We start from the raw sequence: 27,145 nt of genomic DNA, 5'->3' as shown, positions 1-27,145 counted from the left end.
GTATCAGGAGAGCAGACAGGTAGAAAGGAAACGGACAAAGCGGGACGAAGAAAGAGGCCTTACCGAGCAGTACAAGAAAGGAACGAGAAATGGGTGCGAGAGAGGACGAGGGGCGGAACGAGGATACGAGGAGAAAGAGAGAAAGAAAGAAGGATGGTGGGGTTGGTACGAGTTGTTCAAGCACGTGGGGCCTACTCCGTGTGTCTCGTTCAGTAGTGCTCTCGGTTGCCTTCGAACGATTTCGCACCGGATGTCCATCGTGCCTGTTCGACGTATCCACTGCGGCACGTTCAGTCGAACCCAGCCTCGATCAAAATAATCGAGAATGTGATCCATTTGTCGCGGCTGTAACCTGTAACCATCAAACATCGTCAAAATAATCACAGGTTGGCCCAGAGATGGCTTTCGTGTCGAAAAATCTTTTGATGTGCGCGTTCCTCGCTCTACCTACGACGATCTCTTCGATCGAACACTCATCCAACAACGATCATCGAGATCTCGCCAATCATAGACTCATCTGGCCGGTCTGGTTCCACGAAAAATTTGTCCGAGCTCGTCATGATCGTCATGATGATAGGAGTTTTCAACAGAGCGCGGCGAGAAATTGGAGTAGGAACGATATGTTCCCCATGAGAAGCAGCTCGACGATCGCACCTTCGATAATCGGTGGATCCAGGAATCGCGTGGAACAGCGTATCCACGAGCAACGAACCTCGAAACCGGAGAAATTCAGCGCGGTTGGGGAATACAGCGGCAGCAGGGCCATCGTTTATGCCGGTTATCACAACAATCATCGTCACCAGCAGAGGGAAGCGGTCACTCAGGGCTATCAGCATCGCACGACCACTGCGGCTACTTATACCAAGCATCATCCTGGGTTAGTAAGGTTTCTTTTAGAAATTTATTCGTGTTTCGATGAGTAGTTTTCAATAGTTTTGTATTACCGTTTACGATTCATTTATTATTCTAAATAAGAAATGTTATACACAGTGAATTGATGCTAGAAATTCTGGAAGAATGTATTTAAATTGTAGATTTGTTGAGATAGATTGATTTGTAATTGATAATTGTCATTATGGAGGATTAATTTGAGATAATTGATAATTATTTTGTATAATTTTAAATTATAATTAGTGACTCCAATATTCCTTTAATATAAACGTTCGTTAAAACAATTTAAATCATTATTTTTATCATATAATATTATATAATTTACCTTTATTTAATAATTTATTATATATTGATCCATAATTATATTTATTCTTCGCCCAAATCTTCGTTATAAAAGTATGAAAGTTCTATAATTATAATAGGGTTAACAATCAACATTAAACTCGAATAAATTAATTAAAATCTAAAAATGATTCATTCTTATAATCGTAAAAAATATATACTCACAATTTATTCTTCTATTCTATTCCGATATGAGAAAAAGAAAAGCCTTTCTTTAGCTTCCATTTTAAAATATATATAATAAAATCAGTATATGGATGCGAAGTCAGCATCGATCATAAGCAAATGTACTTTGTACTGCGAATATGAAGCAGGTCAAGAAGTACGTTTCACCGGATTGCGCAATAAAATGGGTCTGTATTCCCCATTATGTCGGACGAAACGAAAGTCACACGTAAAACGGCTCGCTAAATTTTCCCTTAATCGATCGAAAGAGATCAATTTTCTCGCTCGATCCACCTACTTCCTGCTCCGAGAGAGGCTGACTTCACTCACCTCTTTGCATAAAACCGTGTATCGCCACCCTCGAACCCGCGGACGTAGGTGTCCGGCATCGAGCCAGCGAGAAGAATCGGAGCTAAATTCGAGCGGAAAACTTTACGATCCGGCGGACAAAGCGCAACTCACGAGTTTAAATGAATGGACGCGCGCGGAACGATAATTTATAGTGCCAGTCCGTAATCTTTCTCGGAATTTTATCGTCCGGTTATTATCGATTCGTGATCCATACTCGACTTTCATTTCGATTTTTAATCGTTTTAATTGCTTATCAATTAAAAAAATTTCTTCTTCTTTACTTCAAGATTTGTGGTTATATTGAATGTTGAAACTGTAAAATGGTGAATAGAAGATTAATTAATTTATGATCTTTTTATTTGCCAAATCGTTTTGATCATAAGATTTTAATCGTATAGTTGGTGATAAGCATGATAGCATACGATGTAGTTTTAATTTATAATAGGACCTAAAATTTCAGAAGGAGAAGCCAGAAATTACTTTTACGATGTTGTATTTGGTACAAAGTAAAATACCAAGTATTTTATCTACAGTTTCCACCTTAAATATCTTCCCCATGATTCATCCAGGAGATTATTTCTTCGACTGAAGGTTACACGGTTTTGTACATTCGCTCGTAGAGAGTGGGCGATTTTTTATTGCGCTTATCTATTTAGTAGGAATACCAGGATAACATACGTTTCCTTGCTGGAAATTTGTTGCAGTTTCTGGAAAATAAATAATTTACTAAGTACAAAATACATACGAATAAAATATTTAGAAATGATAATATTAAGATATTAGGATAGATAGTTAGGAAAACAATAAATATTGATTTGAAATTATTCATTGAAAGATATTATTATTATTTTTTATTAAATTTGTTCAAAATTGAATAAAATTCGATTGAAAAAGTGCTTTTCAACAGACGTATGAATATTCGAGATAGTAGAAAATGGAGCAAACATTTTTCATAGATGACAGAAAAACAGAAGTATGAATTCACATGAAATCAAATAAATTTATAGTCAGTATTTTATAAAAAAAAAACTACTATTACGAGATAAAAACCAGTAGTACTTTAATTTGCATTGAAATTTAACATATTTTAATAATTATTTTATAGTAGATACGATACCTGTCTAGATACGATATCTTTTCTACAAGAGTTTCGAATAACTTCTTGTCTTATTAACAAATTATTGAGATAAACAAGATGAAATGCATAATAAATGCGTAATAAAATATTGATATTGAGCAACCAAACTAACAGAATCGTTAATTAAATGCAATTTGATTGCTAAATATCGATTTGCAATTACCAGAATTCCAATTTTCTCCACTAATGTTAATTCTCTCACCCTAATCGTGTTATACATAATTAAATTATAAATTCATGAATTCGAACATTTTGATATAACGCGATAATTTTAAAGATAAATTTCACAAGAATATTTTCTAAAATTATAAAAATTACGATAATTTATGAATATTAGAGAATCGAATATTGCCAAAGATTTTATCGAAAAATCTATCCTAACTTGTACTTTTCTATTTCAACTGTATCAAACATTTACGTGCATTTTATTTACAATTGGCTGACTATTTATGACAAAAATTTAAATTACGATTATTCTATTTACATACAGATCAGTATTTCATCACAATCGAAAACTCATGTTTCTAAAGTAACCTTTGCAAGTTCGCTCAGATAATTCTAGATCTACTTTCTCTACTGAATTTATTTCTAACACATACATCGATACTAATCTTTCATCAAAAGAATCGGCAATCTCGTTGACCGGTTTTAATTAATCGGCCGATTAATTATCTCGCGCGTAACGCGTTCCTCTGTCACGTGCAATTATTGGAATTGTTGGTATACGACGATGGCGGCTCCCCTTCGGCTAGCCTTAAAGGTTTCCGCATGATAATATTGGTTTCGCGCCGCTTCGAGCGAAACTGAAGAACGCCAATTAAATCGCGTGATTACTCGTGCATAATACTCGCTAGAAGAAAACGATCATCGTATCGATCATCTGTGGAAACCTTTATCGTGAACAATAATCGATCCCAGTTATATGTTTCGTGCAGAAAACACGTAGAAAGATTGGCCGTAATGTCGGTAACGCGGTCATTAACGTCACTAACGTTGCGTCAACTCGACTTTTTGGTAAATTAAGAGGCGGTTAATGGCGGAACGCGCGTTGCAGTTCGGTGATTTACTGGCTACAATCTCGATGGTTGTTTTTGAGGTGGACGCGAAAGTGATTTAACGAATGGGTGAATTTGCAAGGGAACTGGTGTAACTTTGTTAATTGAATTAACCTTCAAAATGACATAAATGAATTTTCGAAGCTGCACTGACTGGAACTAACTTACATTTCAGTTTTTGGTGTGTTTAATAGTAATACGGAAAGTTTAGAGTTTAGTTTAGGTAGGAGAAAAGTTGCATGTATCCGTTAGATACAAATAGAATTTGGTGGTATTTGCTAAATATTGATTTTGGAAGTTTAAAGAGAAATATATGTGATGCTTAAAATATTGACACAGTATTTTTGGTATATATGCGAGTAATATATATTTGATTTTTTGTATTTGGTCAAGAAAAAGTTTTAAGTGACTTTTTAGTAACATAGAATTTATTAAATATTACATATTATTTAATATTTATTAAATATTATAATATTTAATAAATATTAAATAATAGTTCAAAAGAAATAAATAATCAAGTTTAATATTTGAAAAATGTAAAGAAGTTTTATAATAATACAATTTTTTAATGCTAAATATTTGGTTAAATAAAAAATTTAATTTTATGATTAAAAAAAGCTACTTGATACAGAAAAAAAAATTAATAATATTTTTAAAAGATTAATTTGCAACGCATACCTGAAAAGAAACTTCATCTTTTTGAAAAAATAATATATTCAGTAAGGTATAAATTGCTAGTAAGATAATGAGAGTTCTGAAAAGTGTTGAATGAGAATCAACCATATTAGGAGATATGCGTATAATCACAAATTGTTTTCTTAAGAACGAAATAATGAAAATTGGCTTATTAAATAAATAAAATATAATATCCAAAAAAAAAAGATTTTTTAAACGAGTACAAAGTCTTAAAATACCAATAATATTACTATAATTAATAAATAAATTAATTAATACGATTGAAACGCATAAAGAAACTATAAAAAAATTAATTTAAAATGTATTACTTTAAAAATTAATTTTTTATATTTTGTATATTAATTTATAAATTAATTTATATAAATTAAAATTATAACATAAAATATTCAATGTAATATTTCTATAACTATTAATAAAACTGGACTCTTACTCTTAAAAGTTACGATCTAGAGAAGAGATTGATTTGGAATCTATTCTTAAAATTGTAGTTATATCAATATTTTAAGTTCACAATTTATTTTTATCACTTATATCTTTGAAACTTTAGGTTAAATCTGATTTTATAAATTTGTTTAAAATTTATTTCAATAAAAATAAAAATTTCGTACAACTATAATTTAGATATTTAATTATTTAAATAACTTATCCTATATTATAAATTAATTCTATTTAGTTTAGAAAAAAATTTTAAATTATTTCTAAAATATTTAAAAGCATCTCATGATTGAAAAATCTTTTTCAAAATTTTGCAAATCTCTGATAATCTCTCATTATTTCAGTGACTACTACGTCAAGGCAAAAATCTATGAAAATATTTATGATCCATCGGTTTCACGTAAATGCGAGCATCTTTGTCCGTGCGAAACAAAGCTCCTTCCTTGCACGCACGCTAAAAGAAATGGTATACCGGTTCCCTCATTATTATTTAACCTGAATGTAATAATTTAGCATGCGCTTACTGTTCAATGCTCCTTCATTTTTCTCCTTTTGTTCTCCATTCTCTCAATCGAATTACCGTGGAACTCCATTTACCTGAAGATCATTTATCGAAACGAAATTTTAATTCATACTCGATTACATCAACTCTCATCGATTGAATTCATTCAATAAAATATAAAGTCTTATTATTGTGAACGAAATATTTATTTAATTGTTATATTTAAACGTTATATTTATTAAAATATTCTTTTGCTTATTGTTTTAATGTTATAAACAATGTTTTAATAGGTGATTAATTAACTAAACGTTTAAATAAATGTAGTTTTATTGTATCTATATAGACACAAGACCAGAAGTCAGAAAAACTTTCGTATAACTTGTCTATCAAAGAAATAAATAACGTGTATGGAACGATCGATCATTGACCATCATCGAAATTTTTTCATTTCCGTTGCTATAATAACATTTAAAACGTGTTTCAGACAATGAAAATCGACAGTGTGATTCGATCGAGAATATAAAAGCAAAATTCGAAGTCGGATACATTAATCTGATGAATGAACAAACTTGAATCAACTTCGAAACGCTATTGTTTTGATGGACTTCTTATTGGATTGACGATACAAGTTGAAATCAATAGAATTAAGGATATAGAATATGATTGTATGTCAATAAGAATTATTGATTTTGTTTCATAAATTTTTCCTAATATTATTTCTTTCTTCTTTTATTCTTAATCGTTTTGAATTAAATAGATATAAATCTAAAAGAGCATACAATCTTTATAACTAGATGTATAATAACTAGATATCGTATTTAATAAAATATTCATCGATAAGCAAATATAGCAAGCGTTGAATTATCATTTATTCAGAATCGAATTTTCTTTTCAAAAATACATTGCCTTGTTGAATAATTGATTGAAATATTTTTAAAGAAAACGCCATTTGTTAGAACATCTTTCACGAATGGGTCCACTAACTCTTTGTAAAACTATCGTTCACAGCATTGATCATTTTACACGAGTGATCGATGGGCGTCGATAAGAGGAGATATGAATAATGAATATATGAGCAGTTCCAAGTACCCCAGATAATAATCCTGCTATGTCACATCTTGGAATGATTGCACAGTTTACATTGCCTATATTATCCATCGTCTCTTATGTTGGTTTACGACGTACAGATTGATCGATTGACAAATGGATGGAGCGTGGAAATAGATGCAACTATTATACACGTTGCATGTTGTTGTCAAACAAGAGGAGCATTTGTTTTGTCCCTCGAATCGACACTGTTCTTCTGCAACGCAATTACCATTTTCCAATACTGTGACAGAGAAAAAACAGTGGATATGGTTTAAAAGAATCTTCTGAAAGTTTGTGTTATTGTTGTTGCACAATTTCACGGCATGTTATGTTATGTCATGTTTCAAAGAGATTTAGTTTTAGTTATTTTTGAAAAAACAGGAAATTAAGAAGAACTATGATTACAGAAAATATAACAAATATAAATAAAAATATTATTTAAGGTGCATTAATAATCACTCAATCATATAATATAATTTTAATTATAATATTATTAATTATACGTCCTTTTTGATTTGTCTTTATATTTTATTATTTTTCAATTCTTATTTGCTAAAAAATCAAATATTTTAAATTTAATAAAAGAATAATAGCTTAGAAAATTATCGTGTTGACATAAATTGATATAAATTATTAAGCAAAAGTTAATATATTTATTTATCGATATATCAAGATTAAAACATTGTACGTTAAGGAGACACTTTAATCCTAATCCCGTATCTAGTCGTACAATCATTATAATCATATTTCAAATGTAATATAGTGCAAATTTCTTTAAAAGAAAAGCATCTAATATACTAGACTACAACGTTAATGCACGACTGCTTGCATTCGTCACGTATCCGCTTTTGCAGTTTCATAATCGTTACTCTGCAATTGGCGTAGCAACATTCCCCCTGTGGATACTTTCGTGGCGAAGAGATTAATAGTTAGCATGGTTATTGAACCGCAACTAAACAAACAAATATGTGAGCCAAACTGGCTGGTTAATCACTTTTGACACACGTATCTAATCAGCTATTTAAAAATTTATACATCAAATTTTTTTCAATCTTGAATATATTTTAATACATTTTTATAGACACTAATATAAATATATAATTATTTTTATACTGCTAAATGTTTTCTTCTGAGGATATAACAGGTCTTAAAAATGTATTACTTGAAATGTAATACATGAAAATAGCGAACATTAAATTTTTCGTTTTCTAAGAAAAAGAGAAAAGAAAATGTTATATGTTATATGAAATGAATTGAGTAAATTAAACTTTCCAATAATTGCTTTGAATAAAATATAAAATAATATAGATAGATATTTAAGTTCCTTCTAAAAATTTTATAGGATTTTCCTTTCTATTTCAAATATTTCTCTATTTATTATTTCTCACATGAAACTATTTAAATAATTAAAAATGATATATCTATTTCAATCTATTCGAATTTTTTTTCTTTTTTTCTCGCGTTACCAGTACACTGAATAACGACAAGAATCTCCGTTTCAAAAGCTCGGTTGTTTGGTTCTATTTGGCGATCTGCCGGACGCATTTGTTAACTGGACTAACCGGCTTTAGTATTTCGAATATTTGGTAATTAATCGGCTCTATTCTTAACAAGATCGTGGGTTGGCGCGTGCCAGGGAAACCAGAGCAGTGGTAAAAGTTAATGGAACGTCAGCCGGAAGATAAATTCGCAACATGACTGCGATACAACAACTTTTCTTTTTATATGTTACTATGAATAATATAGAAAATATATTAATATAGAAATTTCTGGTTATTATATAACTTATAATGCTTTAATTATTTAAAAATAAAGTGACAGTATCTTTTTGTTTTAAAGATAATTTATAATAAATTGGATATATTTCGTTGGATGTATATCTATAAAGAAATTTTGAAAAAAGAAAAAGAGATTCAAAGAATTAATTTTTTGAAGAATTTCTTGGAAAAAATAGAATTAATTAAAATGCAAAAAAATTCTAGGAATAAATAAAATAAAACTTTAAAAATATTGATTTTTTGATACAATTCTAAATTAATTGTTGAAGAAATACCTTCTTTGAGATCTAAAATATTGTTATTTACAATCTATTGCTATAATCTCTCTTAAAATAATTATAAAAGATACTATATCAAAATCACGCAGCACTTTAACGATAAGTTTTCTGTACGGTCATTTGCCGAGCAATGATCAGAGAGAATAAATAGCATACGACGATAATACTCCTTTATCTATTGAATTTCGCCTCTATTTTCACTTGCTTTACGGCGCCATACGCGAAATAAATTCTAGCAGCTAACGATTCACGAGGTGATAGTATCTGATTTCGTCCACTTCCTTCCCTGTTTTTCATCCTTACGTTTCAATGTTTTCTAAACACATTAGATTGGATTTACAGTGCAATTGTATTCGATTTAATCCCGATGGACAAAAGTTTTGAATCAGATCTCTCGAATGGAATTTTAGTTGGCCGATGTATCTTAAATGATAGATCCTAATTTCTATTTGTTTTTTATATTTTCTTTTTACTTTCTTTTATTTTCTCTTTTTATTTTCTATTTATGAATTGAATTTATGTTTTAAAAATTGAATAATATATATAATATGTATCATAAGATACATATTATAATTTATTAAATCTTTATTAATATCTTTATTGATTTTAATTTAAAGTAAATTAATTTATTATCTTTAATAACTATTTATTACACCTTCTATATTCTTCAATATTTTTCTCTACTATTCTTTACTATTCTATATATCCCTTAAAATTTTTCACATAAAATTATATACACCTAGACGAAAGTTTTAATTCAGAGTTATAAGTTCGATTGGAAAAAACTTCGTATCTATCATACGTGAGAGTAGAAACATTCGTATTGGTTGGTCACGCATTGCACGTAATTCATATTCAATTACCGAGTTGGTCTGGTTCTCAAAAAAATATCAAGCCCCGTACGTGCGTGAAAACCATTCCTCGAGGTTTAAAAATGAAACGTCCCGGAGGTATTTTCTTTCTTACTTGATGGTTAGGAAGCCGAGCGAAATGTCAAATACCGCTCCTCCAGCGATTCAGCTTCTAATCTCAAGGAAGTCGCCGAGCTGCGTGGCATTCTGCCCGAGAGCAACAATGTCTTCTTTTAGCATGGCCCATTTGAGAGAATTCAAATCAAGGTCAAAATAAGCAGAGTACATTGTTCTTATCGATTCCATGTTCCATATTTTGTCATGTATCTTCCTCTTGAGCGAGCTTCATTTTTTTATGAAGGAATACACGGTTCATTTTCTCCTCTTTGATTCATAAACGGAACAATTCCACAACAAAAATTAGAATTTTCACGATAGTGGAATCTTGAAATTTTTAAATATTAAAGTTTTGGTGTATTAGAATTCTAAAATATTAAAACAAAAAAAACCATTGGTTTAATCTTTTAAAAAAAGCATTAAAATATTAGAGATTATAAATATTGAGATATTGAACAATTTAATTGAAGAATCTAAGTATTCATTATATATTAAAATAATATGATAATTGAATAAATAGTATGAAAATCATTTTCATATTGTTAAATCTTTAAAAAGTATTAAAATATTAGAAACATGTAAATATTGAAATATTGAAGTAATAGTGCATCAATTTAACATTTTAACGTGATATTCTTATGATCAAACTAAAAGCATTCGAATTTTTTTTCCACTATAATCATAATTTTTAAGTTGTATCATTATTCCAGCACGAATCTTTAAAAATCAGATATTTATTAATATGTAACAAAATGCTTAATAGATCATCAAGATTTAATTATCCTATTTTTTCAAGTAGCTTCACATGTTCATCTATAAGATCCCCAAGTCCTTCTTTCAAAAAGAATTCGTAAATGATTCAGTCATTCCTCTTAATGGAACATCGCAAGACTCTTAAATGCCTTCAGGGAGGGTTTCGTGTCGCGACTCGCCACAAAACAAGTAGAAAGAAGGAACAACGCGAAATGACATTCCACGGATGCAAATAGAGCACGTCTTTTACACGTACGTTCTGGCGGGATCTCCTTTTACTTTCTTTTCGTTTCTGTTAGCGCGTACTGAACTGAGATAAACATAACAGCGCCGGCCATTCAACTCGTGCGAAGGGATTCTGACTAGGCTTTGATGTTATTCCAAATTGTTTAACAAAGTTTAGATCATTTAATTGTTTATTTATAGTATCTGAATTTAATGGTATAATATTGAAGATATTATATAAATTAGTACAAAATTGTCTGTATAAAATTATGATGAATATTTTTAAAATTATGCGAATAAGAATATCTTTTTATATTAAAATAATTTGATTTTTTTTGCAATTATTAATATTTTTGTATCAATATAATGTATAGATAATTGATACAATTATTATGTTTCTAGGATAGATAAGTAATTATGTTTTAAAGAATTAAAATGACTAAGAATTATGACTTTCAATTAGGAGAGCTAATATAACTTTTAGCACTAAGATGATAAAAGTATAATTATATATTTTGTATGAAAAACTTTATAAAAGCTATATAAATAATTGTAAGAGCTAGTAATATAGAATTTTGTTAAATTATATGAAATCACTTGAAGATATAATGATAATATTATTATCAATATTTATTTTATTTCATAGCTTTATTTAAAATACTAATTTCTTTAATAATTTATACTATATTATTAAAGCAATATTATGAAAAGATTTGAATACTCTACTATATTATTAAATGAATATTAAATATAAAAATATTTATGAAATGATCGATTTTGCTTCATGAAATAACATACATTTTGGTTATTGAAGAAAAAATAAAATTCGCACAATTACTAATATTAAAATTCAATGCTTGAATAAATTTACAGCGTTTAATAAGCTCATAAGCCTTTAAATTTATCATGATAAAATTGTATAATCGGTAGTTAGAAGAGTACGTGGTACATCGTGAACATTACATGCTCATCGATCAAAGGGCAATCACGAACATACAATTTTGCGAACGTGCTGGCATTTCGCATCAATTTCTATAGCGATTGTATGATCTATCAGAGATCAACGACAGATGGTATATAAAAGAAATAAGCATTCAATATTATAGCACAAAATTCATTAGTGAAAAATGAAGCATAATCGACGTTTATGAAATGATAATATGTTTATTTTATAAATTTTTTCTCTTAAAATTTAATAATTTACACCATTTTTATCTTTGCTATAATATATATATATATAATTATAATTTTGGAATATCAAATAAATATTTGAAAAAATACTAAATTCAAAATTATATATAATATATATATAATCTTTATTATAGTCACTGCAAATTATATTGTCTTTTAAAAATTATTCAAAACAAAAAAAATGTAATAGATAATAGGTTTCAATAGATAATAGGTCCAATCTAAATCATAAATCCATATTAACATTGAAATACACTTATCAATTCTCATCCAAGATTAAATATCACTTCTAATTCTTCTTCTAAAACCTGATCTTCTCTAATAAGCTTTTTAGATTTATATCCTGTCACAAAAAGTACAAGATTCCTCGATAAAGATACTCAATAAAAAGTGACCGATGAACCAGGCCCAACAAGTTCCTGTAAGAAGGTAAAGAATGGAGGGTCGATCGGGAAGAAGGATGGTAGGCGCTCCGCTTAAATCCATTAGCGATGACTTTTTTCGTCCGTTGTTGTTCACAGCGAAGAAGTGAGAACTACGAGCAGAAATGGTGGGCGTGGATGACGCGAGTGGCAAGGTTGAGGCCAATAGTGTTCTTTGATCCCTGGGGTGGCCGAAGCTGATCGTTATTCTACCATAAATGGCATTACGGAAATAAAAAAAAAAAAAAAATAAAAAAAAAAATAAAAAAAAGAAGCAGCTTGGGCAGTTTGGTGGCACGGTAGGAATTCGTGGCCCCGTAAGGTCGTTTCTTGGATGGATCTTCTTGAAAATTCCCGGAGTCGGTTTATAGCCAGCATAAATGGACTTATCGTTGCCAAGTGTTCGAACGATGCGGTATCGATCGCACGATACCGCGCTATTGCTCCACGTTCCTGCGATTGCTTGAATAATTCATGACGATTCCTTTTCTTTCCTTCCTGTACGGTTCACGTTATTGCGGGGTCCCATTAAATGATAATTCCGCGGTGTGTGCCTGACGATTTGCAATCGGCGCGTTCGCAGAAATTGATAGCAGCGCGATGGTGTAACGGTGCCTCTTATTTTACTCGTTGAGAAAAAATCGCGGAGAGAAGAGTCTAATGTCCGTTTAATGGAAAGAAATTTTTATTAATGCTCGATTAATCGAATTTTTATAGATTGAATTTAATCTTATTACATTATGTATTATTATATCTATTATTTAACAATGATGAATTTGATAAACTTTTTAAATTTGAATATTTTATATTCGTTATAAGATGGCTATCACGTGCAAATAACATCAAATATTATTTTCGAAAGTTAAAGCAATAAAATGACTTACTGAAGTCAATAAATAATCAAAACTTTCTACATCGAATAATTTATCCCATTTTTCTAAAATATTATTGAGGAAATGGTAATAGATTGAAAGCAAGCAATGGTAGGATATGTCATAACGTAAGTACAATTCTAACGAACGATAGAGATATTTAGATTTTATTTGATAATAAGTGAATAACGATGAAAAATTTGTAACGTTGTGTGAAGTCAGAGGAAATGTATCACGAAGTAAGAGTACTTGTATTCTGTACACGGTATGACAGTTCCAGTAATATATCATTGTAGTACCTCGAAAGCGTAAGACGATAATTCATAACATAAGAAAACCTTATAGTACTCGATGTGTGAATACGGGTTTTACAATCGAATAAGAGAAAGTTCGAAACAACAATTACGTAATCTGCCGTAAATGAAAATGATTCACTAAAAAAATTAACGATATTCTGGAAATATTTGTAAAATTATTTATGAAGCATAGATTATGTTTTAAGTTTTTATAAATTTCTATAAATTTAAATCTGATATTTATTTAAAATAACTAAGAAGAGAAATTTAAAAGAATACTTTTATTGCATTTTCTTTTTCTAAAATGTTTAATAACATTATTGCAATCTAATTCACGCTGTAATTTTTCAATATTTTTAACAATATTACTTATTATTTACTATTTAATTATTAATATATGTATTAATATATATGTATTTCATATTAAAGATAAGACTTTAGTCCATAATTATTATTCTTTATAAGTGCTAGATTCAAAAATATCAATTTATTTTAATTTCTCCGAATCTTTTTAATTTTTTAAACTTTTAAAACTTAAAACAAAGAATGAATGAAATGTAATACCAAAACTGAATAATTTTAATATTATATTTGGGAAGATTTATCATTGTGGCAAAATGATAAGTTGCAGAGATGCATAACGATGGAGATACACGTGCAGAATGATGAGCGGTAGCATGGCACTTATTGGCACCGCGTAGGCGCGTAATTACTTCTTCGGGAACCGGTAACCTGTCATCAAGTAATTTTGTAGTTTGGAAGTCTCGTTGGTTCGCACTATCTGCCTGCGGCTTCCGTCACAATATTGTGTATTCTGTATTGAAAAATTGGAGGAATCGATCGCAAACAACGACAGGCGATTGACCGATTAGGATAATTTTATATCATATACCGAGGATAAGATCATTTTACTAGAAGAATGTAATGTCGATACGATCGAAGACATTGCTAATTTATGTAAAGCATAGCTCAAGAAATCACGAAATGCTATGTGATCTTGAATTTCGCGGAAAATTTAGCACGTTGCAAACCGTACAATTTTTCGATTCGATTTTGCAAACATTACAAATTTTATGAAGATTATATAACGTGCTATAACGTTAAAATGAAATATCTATGTTACTTTAGAAATGCATTATAGTAAAATATTATTGAATTATCAGTAATACTTAAAGAATAATATATTTTCTTTTCTTTTTATTGTTTTTTTTTATATGTTATATATGTATATATTTATATAGAATATAAAATTTAAAAGAAAATATTTATTTTTGTAAATTTTAATGTAAAATTTATGACTAATGATTCACTTTCTTCTATCTACATTTAAAAAATATTTAAAAAATATTTTAAATTTACAAAAATATAAAAGAATTATTAAAGTCTTTTTTCTGAAATAAAAAATAAAAATTGATAAAGAACAAACAATCTATTTAAAAAAATATTCTTAAACATAAACTATTTATAGAAATGAAAAAAAAATTATAGACATATAACAATATAATTAATGATAAATAGTTGAAAGAAAAAAACAAATTGCAAAAATTATTTTTTGAACAATTCTGAGAAAGTAAATTTTCGAAACCATTATAAATAAATCAAACAAGATTGGATGAGGCTCAACATTGACGCTTCGCAAACTCTCGTTAATATATACAAGGGAGTGAGATTGTTTAGCCGATGGCGGATGGTAGAGGAAAAAGAAACGGTTGGCACGACTCCGTTACTAACGAGCACCACGCTCAATATCCTTAAAATTTGACTGCCCGATAAAAAGACTACTCTCTTTTCTTTCTGCGGCGTCGAAGGGGACCAGGGAAAAATATTCAACGAGAGGACATTGAACCCATTTGTCAGCCTCGAAAATAACTCCTTTGCTTTTATGATAAACCATCGCTATGCATCGCGGGTGTAGTTAACCGAGGGAAAAAATATCGTCGTCTCCACGCTGCAACGAGAGTGCGCAGCAAAGAGGATGAGAAGAAGCTGTTAAGAATATTTCGGCCACATGTGCATATGTCCAATAGAAATTATTTTCTGATGACGTTGCTCGACAGTATTACTTTCTCTTTATCATTTGCAAATACAAGGATGACGTTATTACAGATGCATACAAGGGTGTTGAGAATCAATGTGTAACGTATGAATTTTAAAAAAGATATCTAACAATAGATGAATACTGATAAGCTATATATACATGTAAATTTATATTTTGGAATAATAATGAAATATTGTATATTACCTATGTATTTAATTATTTGAATAATCAATAATTAATAATATAATTATTTATCGTATAAAAATACTTAACAATTAATATTTAACATTAATGATAAATTATAAATTATCACAATTTTATATTTTTAATTAATAATTAAGCTTATAAAATGTACTTTCGAAACTTCATTTTTTTTAATATCAAATTTGTTGCTTTTATGCACAAGTACATTTATTAAAATAACTTGAAACTTATAAATGATAGAATAATATTAATCCAATTGTGCAAAGGTATTCAATTTATCTACCAATCAAAATCTAATTCAAGAAGCCATGTATACTGAATTGACTACGCGAGAGACATCATAAGTATATATATATATACTGCAAATCGTTAACTGGATAGTCGTAACATTACTCGTCGTTTGCCAAGTGAGCCCCTTCAACGAGTAACCTTTCCTATGGCATCTGTATGTTGTGATTCACTTCTCGCACGATGTTAATTGACACCGTGGAATTATTATCGCATTTGCATGCTGGATAGGGCACGACATACGTTCCATATTGCTTTATTTTTCCGATTTGCGCGCGCGTGTTCCATCAGAAAAAGAGACAAAAGAAACGGAAGAACGGAATTGCATCGTGTATGATTATCCACTCATCTATTAAGGAATAGCTTGAATTTTTGCGAAACCGATCATTTTGAAATAACTTGCCCATAAAATTGCATCGTTACGATGAAATCTTTCATAAATCAAGCGGATAATGTTTGTTATCAATGTATAAATCAACATCGAAGGAATGTGTCGATCATGCTATTTAATCTGAATAGACATCCATGCTATAAGTTTATAAATTGAATCAAAATAAAGGTAACTTTGATTAAGAGTTCTCCTTTTTTATTTCCTTTTTGTAAAACAATAATTTAACAAGCTGAATAAATCACGTAGTCGCCGAGTATTCATTAAGGAGTGACGATAACGAGTCTTTTAGTCTTTAGAAAGCTATCAAGAACAGATTTCCTCGTGATTAATTGACGAGACTTGGCTGGATAATGTGAATGACGTATGCAAGTAACGATGAAATATAAAGTGTCGCGAACTTGGAGACTGTGATACTTGCTTGATCGATCGTTACTGTTTGAAATGGCAATGACCGGCTATCATTGAAAAATTGTTTTGAAAAATGTTTCAAACGAATTTTTTTCGAATTGTGTGTATCTTATTGTATCTTATTGATCTGTCTATATTGAAAAAATACCGATATCTTTAAATCATATTGTTTTTAGTAAAAATTAAACTAAACAAGTAATATTTTTACTAATATTCATTGGAATATTCTTTCATTATGTAGAAATTCAATTAATTAATTAAAAATATCGATTAAATTAATTTCAAATCTATTCATTCGAAACAAACAAATGAATCTTTCTCGGATGTTTGTATACTTGTTGTATAATTATTGTACTCATTGAAAATTGAAATCGTGAAACGTGAGTCGTACATTTCCGTCGACAAGAATAGTGTAAAGTTCATAAGATAGTATAATAAAATACCGATGCTTATCATTGTTGATGACATCACAATGAACATGCAAAGCGTGTCGTCACGATCACGACATCGCACGACAACAAGACATTTTACTGGCATGTGGTGATAACGCTTTTTACTCTGAAAATTTACTTTGTATTGCTGTGATTACGCGCGAAGTTTACGAGTATTACTAAGGGAAAGTGGGACTGAATATTTATGATTCAATTAGAAATCGATCGAAGATACGAAATTAATTGATATTAACTTAATGTATATATATATATATATATATAGCATTCCGATTAATGTATACGATATGTTATTGGCGTGTTTCTTACAATTCCTGTAAAATCAATGTAATCAATTTTATTTGTTGTATTCTCGAAACTAACAATATGTTATATCTATCTATAATGTATCTATGATTGGTTTTATAAAGTGAATGTGTGAATTAACTAACTTAATTAGCCCAATCTACTGTAATTTCTAATATCATATCTAGTATGTTTAATTTATTTTTAACATATATTATATAATATACTTATTTTTAATATCTTTAAATTCATTTTACCTATTTTAAAGTTGTTCTAAATCTTCAAAAATCCTATTCAAAAAGAAATTAAAGTTATTAATTATTAATATTTCTTTTTTCATTTCAATAATAATATTTCAATAATAATCTTCCTTTCACTTTTGATATTTTTACCATTTCATGTAATGTATTATAATGATGTAGAAAAGAATCGGTTTTATGGAATGTTATTCACCTATCCTCGTGAAAATATCGGTCGTGAGCAATAGATAATCAATCGAACAAGGATAATAACGAATGACCACCATAACTCTATTCTCCTGTGGCGCAACTAGATGCAGAAAACATGCGAGATCATCGTTAAGGTTTCGGAAGTGTATCTAAAAGAGAGAGTCACAGACACGCGAGCCGTCGATATGTGGTAATTCATTGAAAATTTATCACTTGGAAGAAGCTTTCGAGCAGTATCACGCGACGGCGCCTTCGTCCGCTCGACATCGCTAATCGACGTTAATTTTATTACACGCGACTCCTTCGTATATTTCTTCACCATTTTTCTCTTCCTTGTCTGGTTCTTCGTTAACGGAGAAAGTTCTTAGAACACGTTAGAACTACTCGCATTAGATGAACTTAAGACCTGCGCGATGAAAAGCGAAATGCTTTGGAGTTACAGAGTTATATAGGGTGTCACGATTTTTCAAACTTTTTCACTAATTTTATGAGGAAATATTTTGAACGAAAATTAATTATTTCACTAAATAATTTGACTAATCATGTATTTTTGATTTCAGAGAGTAATGTCAAGACGAATTTAATAATTTATTATGTTATGATCATAAAATGATCTTGAATTCTGGCTTCATTTCATAGGAATATTAAATTACATTTATTTTTTAGATAGATATTTTAAACCACAACGATTATATATGCACAAAAAGTCATACTATGATGTCATGTTTATAATTTACAGTAGGAAAATTTCAAAGTTGGATTTCTTTCTTTTTTTTTTTTTTTCGTTCTGAACAAGTTTTTAGAAAATAATTCACATAATATGTTACTGGATAGAGAAGTGACATTTTCAGAAACCAGTAGTACCAATCGTTTCATTAGCAGAAAATCAACGTAATCCGTAAACCGTACATTTATTACATGTTATTTTCAGAAATCGTTCTCGAATGTGCATCCAACTTGTTTGTTTCTCTCGTTCAATGTCGTGGATCGACCATGTTGGACGTTATCAGTACGACGTTCAGTATGGCCACCCGAAGCACACGAACCAGTATTCCCACGCGAATGTCCTCCGAACCGTATCTGAATCTCCGTCTCTACGTGTTCCAAAGTATTTTTCTGGGAATGGAAACGATTTGATGTGTACCTCGTCTCGACAGCGAAAACATACATTTTTGCGAATTACAATGATCTGTACTGTCGCGAATACATCGCGATCATCGACCGTTGCTCGGAAACTTATCGCGTCGTCCAAAGTTAAATAGAGTATTATCCACGTGGGCGTTCGAAGGCATCCATAATTTATTAGCTTGATCTTGGAATATCGAATGCTCTAAGAACTCAAGGAACTTAAAAAAAAAATATATATAAAAATATTTCTATTCGTTTATTTTTATATTTATATCGAAGAAGAAATTTCTATTTCTTCTTCCTTGAGAACTCTAAGAATTTAATAAAAGTATATTTATATCTTTCTTATGACATAAATTATTTCTTATCTTTTTATTTTCTTTATAATTTAAATTGAGCTTAAGAAATAAAAGAATTTTTATTTTCTTTTCCTTTAAATTTTTAACTTTCCTTTGTGCTTTTATTTCATAAATTAGAATCATTTTTGTAGAATCATATATGAATTTCATGGATTCTTTGATGAAATGTCTTTAACAGAAATAATATATGTCATGTGCAAATTCTATTCTATTACTGGCCGTGAAATAGATTCAAGGGGAATGAGATAATGTCAGACACACTACCTGTCTGACGGAACCCACACGATTCACTAATCTGAATCACTTGTCGCGCTAATCCCTTTAATCTTTACAGGCAAAGATAATTTGTAGGCAAATATGGCACTCGTCTTTAATAGATGATTTTTACCATTATTCTTGTTCTTGTTAAAGACCTCATTTTGTTCTGCACATCTGCCGGAAGAATATAAGAATCTTAGAGAAACAAAACAATTTTTTGATAATTATATTTTAGATTTTATCAATGACTATCTGAATCTAGATATTCTTTGTTAAAATTCATTATTAAAAATTTTTTTATACTATTCTTTCTAAGAAATTGCAGCTATGTTATAAAAAATATAATTTATTTTCTCTTTTACTTAACATCTTATTAATCATTTTTCTTATTTCATCTTCAAGTAACACATGAAACTAACTTAACTGATCTTTAAGTTTTGATTGATAATATAAATATCTTGAATACAACGTATGCATAATTTATTTCTTTCCGTAATTAAATAATGCATAATTTATCGCCAATAAAAACCGAAAATTAATACGTAGTCAAGATATTCATTTCTGAATTAAGATTTCTTACCGTCCCAAGACAATTTTAACACATATCAATAAGTAACCTATGTTCATACGATTCCTTCGCGCCCTTGGCATGTGTTCTCCATGAACAAAATGGCGCACAGGGCAAGAAAAGCAAACGTCTTGCGATGAGAAGCAAGTGGTCGATGTTGCGACAGTAAATGTCGTGTCGCGTTTCAACGTACATGACAGGGACAGGCCGAGATGCAATTTTCTTGCGAGTCCAACGATGACGAAGTGGTTTCACCGCGTGGAATCACCTCTCGTCGCCCAATTATGCGAGATCCTTGCGCGTCCATGCGCAATGAATCGACCCGTCTTCTCTCATTTGTGCAATTTCTACCCAAGACACTGAATCGCCAAGAGAAAACAACGATTTCAATGGACAGGATCGTCTGGGATCTTCTTTTCATAGCGGTTCGACGTTATAACATTTGTCTTCAGTGTTTCGAATGTAATGAGAAGATTAAGAATGAAGATAAAAGTAACGAGATGATGTAAATTAATAAATATTTTTAATATTATGTTTATAAAGTTAATATAGATGAAAAATTTGAAATAAATAAAAGAATGGGAAAGAAAGCAATTAGAGAAATTAAGATATTAATTATAATTATATGTATGTGATAATTAATCTATATATGTTAATATATTTCTATTAAATTTTGCTTTAATGTAATAAAATATGTTTTGTATCTGTATGTATTATATTCTGTATGTATTTCTCATTTTTGAAGAAATTCCCATTCATTTCTGATTTCTAATTCTCATTTCTGATTATGATCACTATTAAAACAATCGATTTATTAATTTAATTTCATCTTGTTAACATTTGACAATAAGTGTATATAGATGATATAAATCAATAATTTCAATAACAAATGTAAAAGAGAATATTTACCTGCTTTAAAATGTATCGAAGAGGATCTTTGTTGACTAATAAATGTGTATAATATATCATTTCTTTTTTGTATATAAAATATATTTTTGTATTAATAGATTGTTTATTTTTTTATGTTTTAGAAGACGAGTTTGCACCAGATCGGTCCCCAGTTCTGTTACTCATCATCATCGAAAAGTTAGGTAACGTGAATATTTTTTAAAATGAAATATTTATCATTAAATACCCTTAAAATCCCCCTTAAATTTCTTTTTCTAAAATTTAATATTTTACATATACTCAAAATAATTAAAACTATATTAAAACCAGTAACTACGTTTTAATTCTGAGACAATTAAAACATTTAAACAATTTAATAGAAAAAAAATTTACAGAACAGAACTTATTCCAGTAAATTTAATTTAAAAAAAATGTTACCTCTTTCTAAGAATTAAATTTATAAGTTTATGATATAAAAAAAATATTATTTATTATAATAATGTATGATAAAATTATATATTAAACAATTGTATTCAATTGTTTTTAGATATCTTAATATATTTAATATTGAGACACCTTCCATTTTCTTATGCTGCCCTGGATGGACACAGGCAACTCACTTGAGTTTTGGGTGCAATAAACGTAAGTAAATTGTCATAAGCACAATAATTTCTTTTTATTATTAAAGTTAAAGTTCTTTTATTATATTATATTATTAAAATTATTATATATACATTTTAAAGACTGCTGTAATAACAAATATCTATTTTTTAAATAATAAATAATTATATATCATATAATTTAAAATTAATTACCTTTTAGCTATTTGCCCTTCTCCATGCTTGAACAGAGGTGTGTGTACCTCTCCTGGCAAATGCACGTGTCCCAAAGGATATACAGGCAACCAGTGTCAGACAGGTATATATAATAAGAAAAGATAAGTCAATTCTAAATTATCGATTCAAATTTTACAGTTAATCAAACTTATACTTACACTTTTTAATATTGTTAACGACTTCATTAACTTTTTAACAATCATGTTTTAGTAAATTTCATGTAACAATGTACACATTAATGTAAATATGTAAATATTAACTCAATTACATCATTCAATCATGTGCAGCATATAGAATGTCAAATGATAAATGCATTCAAATTTGCAGAGAGAGATACATATTACATAAATTTTTGAAATTTGCAAAAAATTATCCTATTATGCTTTTATTGTAGATACATCTGAAATAAAAAAAAATTTAATTAGAAATTGTTTTTATGGATAACAAAATGAAAAATATAAATTTTTTGAAGAATGTTGAGTAATCATGTTAAGTAATACATACTTATATATACATTTCTGTTAACAATGAAAAATATTTTTTTTCTTTTCGTTCATCTTTTTTTTAGAGAAAAAGTATTGACTGTATTTACTTATCGTTATTCAAATATATCATGCGTAGAAACTTATGCACTGTAAATTTAAAATTCGTTAACATAAAGTATTTTCTATTCACTCCACTCTTAAATTCAAATTCCAAATTTCAAATAATGATCAACAATTCATTTGTTGCTCCTTATCTACGCTAAGCTCGAAATGCTATAGAAACAAACGAACCTCCGCAAAGTTAACGAGGCAAACAACGAGCGCCGTTAAATCGTAAAATATATGTGATCGATATTCGAGGTAGAAGCACGTCCTCGTAGCCGAGATCGTTAAGCGTAATTAAATTGACGTAGACCGATACGCAGGTCGATAGCATTGTGCGAATACCATGCCGAACGTATTGTGGTATCCGGCAGCTGGGCTGCTTTCGATAGATTTACGAGCGATTTCATTAAGCTATGCGGATGTTCTAATTACCGGGGCGAGGTAAGTCGTGTTAGTGAACCGTTTTTGATTCAATAAAAAAATCCTTTACGAGAGGTTTTAACCCTCCCAAGAAGATATCCTTGAAATTTACAATAGCTACAGCGCGTTGTTCAATTATAAGTTAAGATAAAATCTTCCTGGGTTTTACGAGCTAATTATTTATTTCTTTAAGAAATATTCTACTTTAAAAAATATTTTTTTTTACACTGAAAAAAAAAAGGAAAGAATGATTTAAATAGAATGATTTAAAAGATTAGAAATTTGATACGTGATTAATTTCTTGTTAAAGAAATGTTTTCTTTTGTTATATTTTAAAACATATGGAATATTTAATACATATGAAATTTATTCAAAATATTAATTATAAATATCAATTAAGCAATGATTAAATGAAACATTAAACACAATAAATAAAAAAAAATGTTTTCTATTTCGCTTTTCAAAATAAACTTTAAATTATAATTAAAACACATAATAAAATAAAAGTTATTTATATTGAGTTTTAAACTTTTTGCTTCATAAAAAAGCAAATCTTTCAGTTTCTCATATACTTACCTTATTATATTAATCAATAAACAACTTATTTAAATAATATCCCTAATCCTAATCTTTTATCATTCACTAACTCAATGATTAATAAATTTCTTACAGTAATTTTTACAATAAAATTATCGAATGTATTTTGAAACATTTGTTTGATTAATGAAATGTTACATTGTAATGAATTTGCGCAATATCCTTGACTGGAAACAGAAAGATTTCGCGATGGATCAGCTACTATCATGCAGCTGTCACGTTTATGCAATTAATTTTTGCATGAATTAACATAACTTGTTCACCAACGTTACAGACATCGACGAATGCGTGACAGAGAAGCCCTGTGATCAACTTTGCAGAAACCTACCCGGAATTTATGAGTGCTATTGCAGACCTGGTTTTCAATTACAAAAAGACGGCCAATCCTGTCGAAAGAACAGTGAGTAATTTTTGAAGAAATTTTATTCTACTCTCCCAAAGACGAATTCGTTTTTGAGATCTCGACAGTGACTAATAGAATATTCAGAAAAACAACAATTATCAATTTTGAAGCTATTTAAATGTTGTCCACAAACATTACACACGTTGGTAACACTAATGAACAAATTTTTAAATAGCTTCTTGTTATTTTGCTCAATTCTAGCTCTTGAAATTTTAGAAGATAAAAATCATGCTATTTTTATCGAAGAAATGATATTTCGTTGCATCTATTCTCATTAATCTTGAATTTCAATGCTATTTACACAAAGTTCGATTCTATGAGATATATTTAAAATGGCTGTCAATTATATTCAAGTTCAACATCAGTCAAAATTGTCTTGGAAAATAGAATGAAACATGGTACAGTGACATAAATTTTAAGCTTGAGTGAATTCTGGTTTAAAATATGATCAGGATATTGCGAAATTCAGAATGTCCAGTATGATGAATATATATTAGAAATTATTAAACTTAATGAATGTTCTAAAAATCTGCATAAGAAATTAATATTTAATATATAAAATAATATTAAATTTTTTTCATTGAATAAAGAATGTAAAATATGTATAATTAAAATAAAACATTTAGTTTTATAAAATAAAATCAAAACTATAAGAGAAGAATGCTTTTACAACAGAGCAATCATTAAATAAATTTACAATTTTTTTTTTGAAAAATCAAATAAAATCCCATTTATCACAATGATTTATTACAATGATGTCCTCACTCAATATAGTAATAAATATTTTGCATAGAAATTTGAAAAAACTATCTTTAAGATAATTAGTCTTTAAGTTTGGATCAAATTGCTTTTACTTTAATCACAAATATATTTCTTTTTAGACACAGAAGACACTGCATTCGAAGCTCGAGACTTGGAGAATGACTTTCCGCGAATAACAACAACAAGACATCCATTAATCTCATCACATGGTTCATAATTATAGATTTTTTTCTCTTATTTTATTTTCATTATTATTTGCACAAATATAAGAATATTTTATTTCATAATTGAACAATAATATAATAATGTTTTATTGCAGATACAGAAAATGAAGTAGTTGATGGTGATCTCGATCAAGAATATGAGTTTATTTTAAAAAGGCTCACCAAGCTCGAAAAAGTATGTTAAACAATAACCGTCATGTATTATTTGACTTGTAAAAAAAAAACACTCGTTCGATTATAAAAAAAAACAGATACAATAGGTTTTTTCTTATCTTACAATTTTATTTTAATTGTTGTGAATATAAATTGAACAGTTCAATAATTTTGAATAAGAAGATGCATACATAATTCTATGCATTCATAGATTTTTTAACATATTGAAATTAATTTAAAAAATTTATAAACTATAAGTAAAATTTATATTATATTTTTAGCAATTTGCAACAGGAAGAAAAAGAGATACTGAAACAACAGAAATGAGTGTTAAAGTTGCATCAGTTGTTGAAAGTATCAATGAGATGAAAAGAGCTATTGAAAATGTGGTTAGTATGTAAAATATACTTGTATAATAATTTATAAAATATATATTGTTTAAAGCTATAACATTTCACAGCAAATTATGCAACAAGAAATATATGAAATGAGAAGCAAATTAAGAGAGTATGAATTAGAGACAAGGAAAATGCAACACTTAACGAATAAAGTAATGGAACTGGAAAATCGTTTAAGATTACATTGCAAATCAGCAATGAATAATGGTTTATTGAATTTTTAACATCGCTATAACGAAACAGAAGAATGTTAAAAATATTGGGCATTGCCCATAGATGTAATATTTATGTAAGAAAATAAAATTGTACTATCACTGCCATTTCTTTACCTTATATAATATTTTAGAATGTAGTAGAGTTTACAGTTAAAGTGTAACTTAAACAACTTTTGTGATTATTTGTATTCAGCTTTATAATAAAATGAAAAACAAACCCAAATTATGATTTATATAAAAAAATTATATTGATTGATATAATTAATTAATTTTACATGGAAGATTTTTGTTTCGCTGCTTTTTTTTGTTTCCTAGTTAATCTTTTGTGTGATCTTGAATTTGCTTTCTGTGATTTTGCTCTACCTTTTTTGTGTTTTGCAATTTTTCGTTTACTCATCCATACTGGATAATTTCCATATTGATCTAACATTGTTTTTTTATTATATACTCTACCACCATTGTCCGTATCCATTTCTTCAACATTTGTTATATTATCATTTGCTTTAGTATTTTCCTTTATTGTTTTAGCATCAACAACTTAAAAATAATAATAATAATAAAATAATTAATATTAAAAAATAATGTATTAATAATATAATAATATATTAATATATTAAAAAAAAAATATCTTACTTGTAGCAATATTTGATATATCTGACATTTCAACATCTTGTGTTCCATTTTCATTAATACCCAATGTTTTTTTTAATCTTTCTAATTCTTTTGCTCCATAACGTTCCCTTTTAATTGCTCTACATTTTCTTTTCCATTTACTTCGGATTGATTTTGCCATCTTATCTTCTATAACTATACGTATATGTACATTAAAATGTAAATGTAGAATTATAATTTAAGTTTTAAAGATAAAATTATTAAACTATTTGATAAATAAAATTTAAAATATATACATATTATTTGATAATACATAATTTTGTATTACGTTAAAGGTTAAGATCCAAAAATATACGATATTAGAAAAGATAAAATTTTACATATTTAATTTTTCATTAATTAATTTAATATTACTTACATTAAGTTTATATATATACACTATATCTTCTAAAAATATTTTTAAATATTATTTTTTATATTTAAAGTTTATATAACACGTGTTATAAATAATTAAAAATAGAAAACTAACTTCACAGATTTCAAAAACCTGACTAAAGTATTCTTATTAAAGCGACCTCTATAAGTCGATATTATAAACTTGCTAGTCGCTAGTTATATAAATTTATACAATTTTAATTTTAACAAATAATAATAAATATCAGTTTGCAAATCAATTATGTATTAATTTAACAATTTAAAAAATTATTTTTTAGATATTGATTGATAATTTTTAAATAATTATTAATATTTTAAAGAAATCGTTTTAAATAAGACC

The 27,145-nt window shown here is 28.4% G+C and overlaps 2 protein-coding genes across 3 annotated transcripts; one reads left to right on the top strand and one right to left on the bottom strand.

Annotated features, from left to right (window-relative positions):
* Positions 1–216: 216 nt before the first annotated feature.
* Positions 217–25,981, top strand: LOC100577629. Of its 2 annotated transcripts, none has more exons than XM_003249564.4 (9): positions 217–877; positions 21,304–21,363; positions 21,708–21,802; positions 21,983–22,078; positions 23,878–24,003; positions 24,888–24,977; positions 25,088–25,167; positions 25,427–25,534; positions 25,606–25,981. In XM_003249564.4, exons 1-9 carry the CDS (start codon positions 399–401, stop codon positions 25,765–25,767), a joined length of 1,296 nt encoding a protein of 431 aa, XP_003249612.2. In that variant the 5' UTR covers positions 217–398; the 3' UTR covers positions 25,768–25,981. The 2 variants fall into 2 exon arrangements, with proteins under 2 accessions (XP_003249612.2, XP_006560094.2); XM_006560031.3 differs by having other exon boundaries at positions 25,590–25,715.
* Positions 25,859–26,940, bottom strand: LOC100577923 (protein LLP homolog). Its single transcript, XM_003249565.4, has 3 exons — positions 26,789–26,940; positions 26,392–26,565; positions 25,859–26,295 (listed from the first exon to the last, which is right to left on the bottom strand). The coding sequence occupies exons 2-3, from the start codon at positions 26,549–26,551 to the stop codon at positions 26,030–26,032; spliced, it is 426 nt and encodes a 141-aa protein (XP_003249613.1). The 5' UTR covers positions 26,552–26,565; positions 26,789–26,940; the 3' UTR covers positions 25,859–26,029.
* Between the last annotated feature and the right edge of the window lie 205 nt (positions 26,941–27,145).

The sequence above is a fragment of the Apis mellifera genome, linkage group LG6, assembly GCF_003254395.2.
Source record: "Apis mellifera strain DH4 linkage group LG6, Amel_HAv3.1, whole genome shotgun sequence".
NCBI classification, from domain to species: Eukaryota; Metazoa; Arthropoda; class Insecta; order Hymenoptera; family Apidae; genus Apis; species Apis mellifera.
The sequence above is the reverse complement of the archived record's forward strand: the minus strand, read 5'-3'. Positions and strand labels throughout refer to the sequence as shown.